Source organism: Syngnathus acus, chromosome 2 (genome assembly GCF_901709675.1).
Source record: "Syngnathus acus chromosome 2, fSynAcu1.2, whole genome shotgun sequence".
Classification (NCBI taxonomy): Eukaryota; Metazoa; Chordata; class Actinopteri; order Syngnathiformes; family Syngnathidae; genus Syngnathus; species Syngnathus acus.
This window is the reverse complement of record NC_051088.1, coordinates 345,695-359,850: the sequence shown is the minus strand read 5'-3', so window position 1 is coordinate 359,850 and position 14,156 is coordinate 345,695. Positions and strand designations below refer to the sequence as shown.

At 43.7% G+C, this 14,156-nt stretch overlaps 1 protein-coding gene across 1 annotated transcript in view; it reads right to left on the bottom strand.

The window, feature by feature from the left end:
• Positions 1–14,156, bottom strand: part of LOC119119485 (inositol 1,4,5-trisphosphate receptor type 3-like) — a 217,030-nt gene that overhangs the window by 75,255 nt on the left and 127,619 nt on the right. Inside the window, exons 10-14 of the mRNA XM_037245907.1 lie at positions 10,453–10,497; positions 10,248–10,390; positions 10,059–10,158; positions 4,827–4,987; positions 4,611–4,752 (exon numbers count right to left, since the gene is read on the bottom strand). Coding sequence (XP_037101802.1) covers positions 4,611–4,752; positions 4,827–4,987; positions 10,059–10,158; positions 10,248–10,390; positions 10,453–10,497 — 591 coding nt within the window. The remainder of the gene's footprint in view (positions 1–4,610; positions 4,753–4,826; positions 4,988–10,058; positions 10,159–10,247; positions 10,391–10,452; positions 10,498–14,156) is intronic.

Sequence of the window (14,156 nt, the reverse complement as noted above, 5' to 3'; positions counted from 1 at the left end):
AATTATTTTTGGCTTGGCGAGTGGATGTGTTGCTGCTCATTTGTTTCGCCATGATTAGCTAATTTAGCATTTGCATCACTTGACTCCGCCGCACTGTCGTTAGCTAGCTAACCTGCGCAGCATGGATGGGCAGGACACATGTTCAGGCACTGTCAATCCTATGATTGATTGGCTATGTAGCGTAAGTGAACCATATCATATCATTGGCTGGACACCTGTCAATTACTGATTTACACTACAAAAAGGCACAGAAAGAAACTCATTCATCCACTTAATTAGATTAGATTACGTTTGACATTTGATATTAATCAATCAGTTTATGCTGCTTTATGCATGGAGTTTCTTGTGCGCAGAGACTGCACGACTAGTGCGCAATTGAGCAGCTGCGCATCTTAAGAGGGAACACTGGTGTCATGTAACATTAGCATACTGTAAAATTATTCAGCCTGTTGTTGCCTCTACAGTGATCCCTCGCTACTTCGCGTTTTGTTTATCGCTACATCGCGGATTTTTTTTTTCCAAATGAAAAAAACATTTAAAAGTCAACATAAAACTTCAAAATTAATGAAACGTGTCTAACCTTTAGGACAATGTATATTGCTCCAAATGTTCGTTTACATTCCTTTAGAAGTCCATTTTTGCGTGTTAGCACGATCGCGAATTAGCATCTTTCCGCTAACTCGTTAGCCTGACCAGTACTTCTTGTTGGTGACGTACTTCGCGGATTTCACTTATCGCCGGTGGTTTTTGGAACCAAATATTCGCGATAAACGAGGGATTACTGTATTCTATTTTAATTGTAATTTGCCTTTCAAGATGGCATGTCTATTCTTGGTGTTGGATTTTATCAAATACATTTCCCCCAAAATGCAACTTATACTCCAGTGCCACTTATATATGTCTTTTTCATCTTTATTATGCATTTTATGGCTGGTGCGACTTGTACTCTTAAGCGATTTATGATCAGGAAAATACAGTACGTCTTTCCAAAAAAAACCTACTTTTCTCCTTGATTTGTCTGATTGCTGATTTGAGTGAAACCAAGCTATTTTCAAATGGTGATAACTAAAGAACGGTATGAGTTAGAATCATACTTTTTTTCTAATTAAAGATGAGGGTCCAATCTTTCATTTGGTACTGCTCGTGTATATAAAGCCATAGCACACAATATTCTGTAGGCATTACAAAATGAGTGAAAATGCTCGAAATCGGCTGGGATTTTAGGGGTTATTGTAATTAGTAAATTATTAGTTAATTATTGTGTGAAGGCCATTCGCCTTCACACATTCCTGTACTTTGTGTGAAAGCTAATGATCTTCACGTTATTCTTTTCCTTTATTATTGTGTGAAGAATAATGGCCTTCACATATGTGCTTCCACACCATTCATCCATCCATCGATTTTCTATACCGCTTGTCCCTACGGAGCCTATCCCAGCAGTCATCGGGCAGTAGGCGGGGGACACCCTGAACTGGTTGCCAGCCAATCGCAGGGCACACAGAGAAAACAACCATTCGTGGCCGGAGAAAACCCACGCGGGCACGGGGAGAACATGCAAACTCCACACAGGGAGGGCTGGAGGTGGAATCGAACCCACGCCCTCCTGTGAGGCGGACTTGCTAACCAGTGCCCCACTGAGCCGCCTCCACACCATTCACTTTATTATTGAATCCATCCATCCATCCATCCATCCATCCATCCATCCATTTTCTTTACCGCTGGTCCCCACGGGGGTCGCGGGCGTGCTGGAGCCTATCCCAGCGGTCATCAGGCAGTATGATGATGATAGAACTTTATTCATCCCAGAGCGGGGAAATTTACTTGTCACAGCAGCGCATACGAGTGCAAGAATACAAGTGCCAAAATTTCAAAAAGGGTAAATAACAGACAAGGACAAATACAAGTGCTGCTAGTAGAGACGAGAAACAGTTTTATCAGGTGCCATGCATGTTGTAAAGTCTGACAGCAGAGGGAATGAAGGACCTGTGGAACCGTTCCTTCCTACACCGTGGGTGTAAAAGTTTGCCGCTAAAGGAGCTGCTCAGGGACCGCACAATGCCATGGAGGGGCTGAGAGGTGTTGTCCATGATAGATAGCTCCTGAAGTATGCAGACGACACCACTCTCATCGGACTGATCCAGGACGGTGATGAGACTGCGTACAGACAGGAGGTGGAGCGGCTGGTTCACTGGTGCAACCAAAACCATCTGGAGCTGAACCCGCTCAAGACCGTGGAGATGACAGTGGATTTCAGGCGAGACCCTTCACCACTTTCACCCCTCACTATCCGCAGTAATACTATTCTCTCCACAGACACCTTCAAGTTCCTGGGAACCACAATCTCTCGGGACCTGAAATGGACCGGCCACATAGACTCTGTCCGGAAGAAGGCCCAGCAGAGGCTGTACTTCCTGAGACAGCTCAAGAAGTTCAACCTGCCGCGAGAGCTTCTGAAGACCTTCTACACTGCCATCATCCAGTCTGTCCTCTGCACCTCCATCACTGTCTGGTTTGGATCAGCCTCCAAACAAGACAAGCACAGACTGCAACGGACAATCAGGACTGCAGAAAAGATCATTGGAATCAACCTCCCATCTATCCAAGACTTGTACCTGTCCAGGACCAGGAAACGTGCAAGGAACATCTCTACAGACCCTTCTCACCCAGGCTGCAGTCTGTTGAACTACTCCCCTCCGGACGGCGTTATAGAGCTCGGTACGCCAAAACCAGCAGACACCGAGACAGCTTCTTCCCCCAGGCTGTTGCTCTGATGAACTCACACCACTCATAGAGTCTCAGAGGCATTACTGTGCAATAACATCCTGCTCTTCACACCTTTTGAATTTGTCTACACTGTTTTTGCCATTATTCACATGTCCTGAGTGTTGTTAGTCACCTATATGTTGAACAGAGGGTGTGTTTTACCGAAGTCAAATTCCTTGTTTGGCACGCTCAAACATGGCGAATAAAAACTCTTGAATCTTGAATCTTGAATTTAAGCTTAATCAACGTCCTCTTCTCACCCACAACCTCAATGGAGTCCAGGTTGTGGTTGTGGGTGAGAGGAGGACGTTGATTAAGCTTAAATCCGTAGGCGGGGGACACCCTGAACCGGTTGCCAGCCGATCTCACTTTATTATTATTGTTTATTAATATAACTACTTTATTTATTATATATGCATATATGTTATTCTACACCATTCACATTCTTCTATTCTTACATTTTTTAGGCATTTAATTTCTTCAACATTTTTCCACCGATTCTCACCGTTATACCTTCAACGTACAGTCAAGCCTCGGTTTTCGACCACAATCCGTTCCAGAAGGAGGTTCGAGAAGCGAATCGGTCGAATTCTGAATCTATCTTTCCCATTACAAATAATGGAAAAAAATTTAATCCGTTCCAAGACAAAAAAAACATTTTTTAAGCATTTTTTCAATTGCGCATTTTTGTCCGATCGCGCAACTGCAGCGCACCGCCAAACACGCAACCGTAGCCCGTCGCCGACCGCGCAACTGCACCGCGCTGGTCGCATTATTGTGACAGAGCCGTCGCTGAAATTTAGAAAATATTTTTAAAGTCCAAAATTTAAGTGGACCTAAGTGCGGAAGGAGCTTAATTTTGTCATATCGCGCAACTGCAGCGCACCGCCGAATGCGCAACCGTAGCGCGCCGCCAAACGCGCAACTGCACCGCGCTGGTCGCATTATTGTGACAGGCTGAAATTTAGAAAATATTTTTAAAGTCCTGATGTACTTTCCAAAATTTAAGTGGACCTCATTGCGCAGGGAGCTTAATTTTGTCCGATCGCGCAACCGCAGCGTGCCGGGCGCTCACTGTCACATTGCTTAGAGAGCGTCTTTGTGTTTTAGGATGGCTTTACTGCTCCCACTTGCTTTCTTTGGAGGCATGATTAGGGGTTAATACAATCCTCAAAGTAACGGAAATACAATAACAACGGAGTCAGTCGGCATCCGGGCCGCGCGGTCGGGTTTTCCTCATGTCCTCCCGGCTCATCTCGCAGGTTCAACTTCCGAATTTTGGTCGACAACCGAAGCAAAAAATCTCTATTTTTTTGTTCGAAATCCGATTTGTTCGAGAACCGGGACGTTCGAAAACCGAGGCTTGACTGTATTCCAAAAATATCACGCGAGGGGCGCTTTCATTTTTTTCATTCCAAATATTTACACTTTTGCCAAAATTCATAAAATTCCAGCCAAAATGTCACCATTCATTCTTAACAGCACATTCATCATTTTCATTTACGCTATTCCCATTTGCACAAAGTTGAGAACGTGTCGTGAGTGCACAATAGTAGCGAAGAAAACATTCTCAGCAGGGTTCGTGTAAGGTCACAAAAATTTGCCAAACAATCACCATACATGTACTTTCCTTGTCGGAAGACAAAAACAAACTTTTAGGAAAATGTTTGGTGAACGTTTTGCGACTTTGAACAACCCTAACAAATCTTGACGTGAACGTGCATTTTCCTACATTCGCCAGCAGTTGCAAATGTTCACCCGTCAGTGGACTGGGGGCTTAAATGTGAAGGGTCTAGTTGGACCTTGTGTCCAGCGAGATTATGTGATTTGTGGGAGATGTTCCTTACCTGCTTAAGGATGTTCTGTTCCCTCATTAGCTTCTGCCTCTCGCGATTGGCTTTGGTCATAGTGACGTCCAATATTGGTTGACCGCTGTTGACAATATCTACCACGAAGAAGACCACATCCTCTAGCAGCTTGATGGCAAAGCTAACAAAAAAAGGTGAGCGTGTAGATATTTATTCATCCAATCCCATGTACTGTCCACACAGCAAGAGTCTCACCGGCGGTCGTTTTGGCTGATGAAGCCCTGAATGAACTGGTCCACCACCATGCTCAACATGGCACTCGCGTCGTTGGCAAAATCCAGATCCCGAATCTCCATCACAGGAACCGAGACGATGGCAAATGCCTCCTTGTCCTCTTTGGTGGGACACGTTCCTAACTGTAAGGAGGACAGTGTCAACCTTCTACACCAAGGCTAGGCAATTTTTTGTGTTTTAAGGACTTTTATTTTAAAACAACAGTTGTGAAATATGGAAGAGTTCATTTATTATCTTCTTTTGCATTCGACTTGTCCTGATAGGGGTCTCACAGCACATTGTCTTTTTCCAGGCACCCCTGATCATTTTCAAAATTTTCCTTTATAAATCATTGGTCGTTCGGATCAGCAATTTCAGTTAAATATATCATATAGCAGACAAAAACGGTGATATTTGAGAAGTGAAATGAAGTTTATATGATTTACAGAAAGTGCAATCATTACCTAAACAAAAGTAGGCAAGTGCTTACATTTGGGCACCACAACAGACAAATGACATCAATATTTAGTAAATCCTCCTTCTGCAGAAATAACAGCCTCTAAACACTTCCTATAGCTTCCAATGAGAGTCTGGATTCTGGTTGAAGGTATTTTTGACCATTCTTCTTGACAGAATATCTCCAGTTCAGTCAGGTTTGATGGTTTCCAAGCATGGACAGCCCGCTTTAAATCACACCACAGATTTTCAATAATATTCAGGTTTGGGGACTGAGATGGCCATTCCAGAACGTTGTACTTGTTCCTCTGGATGAATGTCTTGTTGAGGTATCCAGCCCCTACGCAACTTCAACATTGTCACTGATTCTTGAACATTGTTTGCAAGAATCTGCTGATACTGACTTGAATCCATGCGACCTTCAACTTTAACAAGATTGCTAGTACCTGCACTGACCACACAGCCCCACAGCATGATGGAACCACCACCAAATTTGACTGTGGGTAGCAAGTGTTTGTCTTGGAATGCTGTGTTCTTCTTTCTCCATGCATACCGCCCCTTGTTATGTCCAAATAACTAAATTTTAGTTTCATCAGTCCATAGCACCTCATTCCAAAATGAAGCTGGCTTGTCCAAATGTGCTTTAGCATACCTCAAGCGACTTCTCCCATACAGCATCTCCTTGTACAATGTGCGCTGAATCGTTGAACAATGCACAGTGTCACCATCTGCATGAAGATCATGTTGTTGGGCTTTGGAGCTGCTCTGTGGGTTGACTTTGACTGTTCTCACCATCCTTCGCCTCTGCTTATCTGAGATTTTTCTTGGCCTGCCACTCCGGGCCTTAACTAGAACTGTGTTTGTGGTCTTCCACTTCCTCACTATGTTCCTCACAGTGCAAACTGACATCGCTGAAATCTCCGAGCTAGCTTTTTGTTTCCTTCCCCTAAACTATGACGTTGAACAATCTTTGTTTTCAGGTCATTCGTCAGTTGTTTTGAGGCTTCCATGTTGCCACTCTTCAGAGAAGATGCAAAAAGGAGAACAACTTGCAACTGGCCACCCTAAATACCCGTAACTGGAGATGTTTTGTAAAGAAGAATGGTCAAAATACCTTCAACCAGAATCCAGACTCTCATTGGAAGCTATAGGAAGCGTTTAGAGCAGGGGTCGGCAACCTATGGCTCACGAGCTAGATATGGCTCTTTTCGCGACATTAAAAACGTGATTAAAAAGATTACATTAGTACACTCAAAAAATCGTTGGTCTTTATTAAAATACATGCATTTAATTGTATTTAACCTATCGTTTTTTTTTTTTAATGATATGGCTCTCACGGGAAATTATATTTAAAAAATGGGCATTTATGGCTCTGTCCGCCAAAAAGGTTCCCGACCCCTGGTTTAGAGGCTGTTATTTCTGCAAAAGGAGGATCTACTAAATATTGGCTGTTGGGGTGCCCAAATTTATGCACCTGCCTACTTTTGTTCAAGGAATGATTGCACACTTTCTGTAAATTTTATAAACTTCATTTCACTTCTCAAATATCACTGTCTGCTATATATATTTAACTGAAATTGCTGAACCGAACAATCAATGATTTATAAAGCAAAATCATGAAAATTATCAGGGGTGCCCAAACTTTTGCATACGACTATATCTGACGCTATTCCAATCCGACACTGAGGAGGAAGACTTCGATGGTTTCAGGGCACTAGAGGAAGATGAAGACGACGGCTCCCAGTGACTTTTACTGGTATGTTTTTTTAACCAGCCCTGTTAGTGCTGTGCTATCGTGTTGCTGCTTTGTTACCGCCGCGTCTCAGTGACTTTTACCGGTATGTCTTTTTTATCCAGCCCTATTAGTGCTGTGTTACTTCCATGTTGCTGCGGTATTACTGCCGCGTCACAGGCAGTGTTTGGAAAGAAATTAAAGTCCCAATGATCGTCACACACACATCTGGGTGTGGTGAAATTTGTCCTCTGCATTTAACCCATCCCCGTGTGATTTTAATCCATCCCCTGGGGGAGAGGGGAGCAGTGAGCAGCAGCGGTGCCGCGCTCGGGAATCAGTTGGTGATCTAACCCCCCCAATTCCAACCCTTATGCTGAGTGCCAAGCAGGGAGGCAATGGGTCCCATTTTTATAGTCTTTGGTATGACCCGGCCGGGGTTTGAACCCACAACCTTCCAGTCTCAGGGCGGACACTCCACCACTAGGCCACTGAGCTGGTAAAATGTTAAAGTATGTTATTAAAACTTTAAAAAGGCTTTCTGTGTACCGTCTTTCTTTGTAAATAACTCGCGTGCAGATGCAGCTTTTAGTATGGTGTGCCTTATTTATGAGAAAAAAAAAAATTTCCCCTAATTTTTTCTCTTGAGGCTTATAATCAGGTGAGGCTTATAGTCCAGAAATTACGGTAGTCAAGTCAAGTCAATTTTATTCATGTAGCCCTTAATCACAAACATGTCTGAAAGAGCTTCACATTGCCACAGTTGACAATTATTCTCGACATCCCCTGATTTAACTCTGACTTTTTAAATCAATTCCCCGTCACTTTTTTCAGTGACGGAAATCCGGAGAGCTTTAATCCATGCGCCCTTATGTTTTCCATCATATTTATAAACCTTCTCTTGCGTCTTCCTTATAAACCTTCTCTTGCGTCTTCCTTGAGCTCACTTGCCTGGCAGCTTTATAGTACTATATGTCACAAAAACACAGATGTCACAAAAACACAGAAAGTATGTACCGTTTTGGCCCGAATATAAGACGATGTTTTTTGCATTGAAATAAGACTGAAAAAGTGGGGGTCGTCTTATATTCGGGCCCTAGAAATTCACAACGCTAGAGGGCGCCAGATACCTCCAAAGTGAATGCTGAACTTGACTCCCCTGGCCAAAGTGAACCCGTCACGAAGAAGAAAAATAAAATAAATACTAAAAATAGAGGAAGCACGAAGAAAAATAAAATAAATAAGTATAGCAGTTGCACGAAGAAGAAAAATAAAAAATAGCGGTAAGAAAGAAAAGACAAGAAAATAAAAGAAGAGATAACAGAAAATGGAGAAACGTAGCGACAATCTGGAGAAAGTGCGTCGGAATCGGCCAGGTTAACCGGCAGCTGAGGAGAAGTATGACGCAAACTTCAAGATGATAGTGAATAAATGAGGCAGAGTCTTCAAACAATTGCCAAGCGGCTGTGAAATATGGTGTCACAGAGTGCAATGTACGGAGATGGAGAGCTAAAAAAGATCGTCTAAAAAATGCTCACAGTCAGAGAAAAGCTTTCCGTGGTCCTCAGAGCGGCCGCTTTCAAGAGTTCGACAGGAGGGTGCGCGAGAAACGAAAGGACGGGATGCCCATCAGCAGAGCTGTCATTCAGCTCAAGGCCATGGAAATAGCCAAAGAGCTAAACATACCATACAAAAGATGTTGCATATCAAATGCCCTGGACGGCAGTGAGGATGATGTGCTATGGGAGGAGCCAGCGGAGCCAGAGGATGGGAGTGAGGACAGTGACACTGAGCACAGCGAGGCAGAGGATGTTTGTGAGTAGTAATGTTCTGACATGACAGATCTCAGCTACTCTCAAGTTTAAACCAGTTATTTTATTGCAATTTTTTCTTATTCATATTGTCATTCGTTTCAGATATACTGTAAATATTTTCTGTATAAAAATTAAATTTGGCGTTCAAAAAAAATTTTTTTTTTTTTCAAAACTGCAGTCTTGAAAAAAGGGGTGGTCGTCTTATAATCAGGGCCGTCGTATATTCCAGCATAATTTTTTTATGATGATATGTTTTCAATATACTCAAAAACATTACACACATTGGTCATCCTCTGGGGTCAATTTGACCCCAAGCTGTCTCCCGCCATGGGCATGCGGGTGTGTGTGCGTGTGTGTGTGTGTGCGCGTGCATGCGTGTGTGTGTGACCTAGTGTACTCAGTACAACTGATTTGTCACACGCTGTGGATGGGGTATTCCACAAGGACATTGGTAGTTTATGCAAAATCAGGGTGGCGCAAACATATAAAAGCTTGCACAGCAGTCCTGTCTAAAAATGTATGTACCCTATGTATGTATGTATGTATGGATGGATGGATGGGGGGAGAGAGAGAGAGAGAGAGAGAGAGAGAGAGAGAGAGAGAGAGAGAGAGAGAGAGAGAGAGAGAGAGAGAGAGAGAGAGAGAGAGAGAGAGAGAGAGAGAGAGAATGGTGCACTGCTATGCCAACAAGCCGTGGATTACAAGTGGGATCAAGGGTCTCCTGAATTGAAAGAAGCAGGCCTTCAAAGACAATGATAGGCAGGAGCTCAAGCGAGTGCAGAAGGAGCTAAGGGCCCAGCTTAAGGTGGTGAGGTCACGCTACAGGAAGAAGTTGGAACAGAAGCTGCAGTGGAACAGCATAAAGGAGGTGTGGGACGGGATGAGGTTGATCACCGGCTGCGTTCCAAGGCAAAGTGTCATCATTAGAGGCGGTGTGGAGAGGGCGAACCAGCTCGATGACTTTTTTAACACATTCAAAAACACTGAGAACTTATTTTTATACTTGCCCATTTAGATTAATTGAAAGCCTCGTCTTATGATAAATTGACTAGGGAATGAACCCCAATTACTAAAGGTTCCAAGATTAAACTTGAGTCTAGCAAATAGAAATTAACGGATGATAATTTGGTTTCACAACACATTTTCTTCCTGCTTTCTCTGTGTGCTTGGTTTGAACCTGTTCAACTGTCAATAAAAGAGTGACAGACCAACCATGAGTCTGATGGGTCTCTCTTCGTCAACATCGATGGGGACATTGGTGCTCTGGATCCACGTATTGGTGCAGAGGTGCCTCAGGCGGACATACGAGTTCCTGGAAGCAGGCACTCATTTTACGGTCTCCATTTCACATTCAATGCATTAGTGTTATACACAGAAAAGCCAGTAGGAAGTGGGCAGTACCGCGGAACAAAAGAATCGGTCTTTTGCAAAGTGGTCGGATCCAGCTCAAAGAGGGAGGCAATGTCGTTGCCATGTGTCATGGCCACCAACTTATATTTGATCTTCTCGCCATGCGAACGCTTGCTGCTGCGACTTCCTTCCATCTGCACAAAGATCCAAAGTTAGGCCAAAGGTCCTTCAATAATCCAGTATGTCTCCTGCTCACCAAGGAGGACATCTCTGAACTGTCCCCTCGATAACCAGGATTCTCCTGTACAAACAAGAGAAAAAACAGTTAATTTACATTTTGTTGATCAATATTTTTTTCTGGAATGAGGTATTCAAAAGAAACGCACACGCGCGCACACACACGCTGGAAATTGCTATGGTATGTCAAGTGGCATGGTGGTACAAGATGGTGTAAAATTAGGTATTGAATTTGGCCCAGGCACATTGGCTATCCCAAAACATGTAGTAGTTCCAAAATTTCACCAGGAGATGGTGTTAAAGCTTGACATAGGGGTGACCTGATGGAAATTAACAAATCTAATAAATTAAATTGTTAGCAATTGGGAGGACACGACCTGTTCAAACACGTAGCACAATTTTGGAATCTGAGTCTTCTATGCCATAATTTTAAGATGTAACAGCTTGAGCAATATCAATATATGTGTTTAAGTTGGAGGAACCCATTATTATGTTAAGTACTATTATGTGTTGAGATTGATCTTTATTAGACAAGTTATATGTGATTAATGTTGCAATATTTTGTCCAACCTGTATTTAACATTGGTGTTCCATCCATACCTGAATGTATTAAGTTGAGAGGAGACATCAAGGGCTAATAGTGAAAGAACGAGCAAAACAGGAAACATGTGCATCCGGCGGCGACTGCTGTCATGCGCAGTGGTTGCTGCTTGAAGCAAGGTTGCCAAGACAACCAGTGGTGCAGGGATTCTGACCTTTCACCTACATATTACGATGAGGTAATGCCAGAAGCCTATAAATATGTTGCCCGGACACAGAGCGGGCGCGCTTCTTCCTAGTCAGGGCGATGGCCGTGACGCTGCCGGGAGTAAAAGAACGAAGATGGATTTTTCATTCTTTTTGAGATTGAACCAAAATCTACTAAGATGAATTTCCAGAGTCTTCGAATTGGACTTTGTCAAATTTTAAGCTTCGAGGAAGGCAGAGGAGACAGCCGCTCCGGGCAGAAAGGGGAAGACGCCAATTTAACTTTTTTGGCTATGCTCCTCACGGCCAGACCTTTCCTCTTTTTTAAACAGAATTCGGATTTTGGAACAAAGGAGAGCCAATTACTCGACTTGTTCAACCAAATAGGATTTTAGACCTTTAGTCTCTTCTTTTGTTCTGAGTGGGTGAGTCTTGTTTTTTTTGTTTTTTCGACTTGTAATTCTTTTTCTTGTTTATTCATTAAATCTGTTCTTAAGCCTTAATTCGGTTATCGATTATTTCGTATTAACTATGTTGAGCATGGTTTTATATGCAGTAATTACAACTTTAAAATGTCTTTATTTCCCTATCATAGTCAGTCTTTAAATCCGTTCAATTCTTTTTAAAGTGAAGACAGCTTTAATCCTTAACATCAGGAATTGTCAGATCTGGTTCGAAGTAGTTATCTTGAGCTCAGCTAGGGCGAGGGCGCTCTAGTAAATTAACGAATCCTTGAAGTCTTAACAAAGACATCTAAAAATATCCGTAACATAACAAAAGCATCAAACAACCGAAGGGAGCCATCATTATGGCGCGGTCATTTTGACGACTTGCCTCGAATTGAGTTACTCGGCACGCGCGTCGGTTGACTTGAGAGGGATTGGCGTCATAAAGAAGTTAGATTGATTCTGTTAGAATTAATTTAACTCGGGAGGTTAGATACGGACGAGTCCCTTCACCCCGGCTTGTCGAACCCTTTGATGGGAAGCCGGTGACACTTTGATAAAAAGTGTGCGTTTGACAGGTAATACAAAAAGTACTTCGATGAGTATCAGACTTGTTTTAAATTGAGCGTTTATTAAGGAGAGTACTGGTCATACTGTGAAACATGTCACTGCGTATTATTATAGTAGCAGTGTTTGGTAGCTCTAAACACCCGTAAAAAAATTAATAAAAAGCACATACTACATGCATTCTTCTAAGCCACTTTATCAAGCTCATTCCAGGGCATCCCCAGGCCAGCCAAGAGACATACTCTCTCCAGCGTGTCCTGGGGTGTCCCCAGGGCGTCCCTCCGGTAGGACATGCCCGGAACACTTCACTAAGGAGGCGTCCAGAGGGTATACTATTCAGATGCCCGGGCCACCTCATTTGGTTCCTCAATGCAGAGGAACAGCTGCTCAGCTCCAAATCCCTCCCGGACAGCCGAGCTTCTCAACTTATCTCAAAGAGAAAGCCTGCGAAGGAAACTCATTTCAGCTGCTTGTATCCGAGATCTCATTATTTCGGTGAGGGATACAGGGAAGCACAAACTTCCTTCTCCCCAGCCACTTTGTCAGGCTCATCCCAGGGGATGCCAAGGCGTTCCCAGGCCCGCCAGGAGACATTCTCTCTCCAGCGTGTCCTGGGTTGTCCCCAGGGCCTCTCTCCAGTGGGACTCGACCCCCCAAACCAAACTTTTTTTTTAAACTGACATCTTCACTGTCAACGTCACTGTTCGGCTCTCAGCGGAGGCTTCGTGGCTGTCTGTCTACCGTCGATCATTGGACACATAAGTATGGCTTCTGATCAAAAGGTTTGTACGGCTTCGTGCACCACCTGCACCCTTCTCTTAGAAAGGTTGTCCCTGCTAGAGGGACGTGTCCGCCAGCTAGAGCAGAGTAGCCCAGTAACCGTAGATGTGGCGGACATGGATGCGGGCTGTAATCAGCCCGCTAGCCCAGTTAGCATTAGCCCCAAGCGGCTCGCTAACTGCGATGAGCCAGTTAAGACGCATAGCCGTCCCAAGCCATCTCGGTCTACTGGCTCTCGCACTTTGGTCAGAGGTGACTCCGTTACCCGAAACATCACGCTTAAAAATCCAGCCACGGTAATATGTATCCCTGGAGGCAGAGCACCCGACATAGAAGCTAATCTTGGGGAGCTGGCTCGCAATAGGTCTAGTCAACAGCATAGGACCAACAACACTAATTACTCGGATATAGTGCTACACGTTGGCTCCAATGATTCTAGGATGAGGTAATCAGAGATCACAAAGAAAAACATAGTGAGAGCTTGTGATCTCGCCAGAAAGATGAGTCGGCATCGAGTATTTGTCTCTGGCCCCTTGTCTGGGAGAAGCACTGATCAAAGTCAAAGTCAAAGTCAGCTTTATTGTCAATCCCTTCATATGTCAAGACACACAAAGAAACCGAAATTCCGTTTCCTCTATCCCACGGTGACGAGACATACAAGTAGACGACACAAAATAAAAACAAGAAGGCACAAACAATAAATAATAAATAATAAATAAATAAAATGAGCGATGAATAAATAATAAACCAATAACCCAATAAATAAAATAAGAGGAGCAAAACTGAGCCAGTGTGCATACAGCAGACAGTAAGCATAGCGCAAAGAACAGGACGCTACGCTGATGAGAGGTTTAGCAGATTATTCTCCCTTAATCAATGGATGGCTGGTTTCTGTACGAATCAGGGACTGCATTTTATAGATAACTGGTCTTCCTTCTGGGGCCGCCCCGACCTGCTGAGGAAGGACGGCCTTCATCCTAACCATGAAGGCGCCTTCACTCTTTCGAGGAACATAGATTACTATTTGAGCCATTCACGACAGGCCACTTTAGAGCAGGCCGGGTCACAGGTGACTAGGCGACCTGTTAGGATGGGTTTGGAGTCTGTTAAGTTAAAGTTAACTCGTGCTAGGCTAGACTCCCATCATGCACATAGCTCCTTGTGTAGACTAGAGCGTCACAGT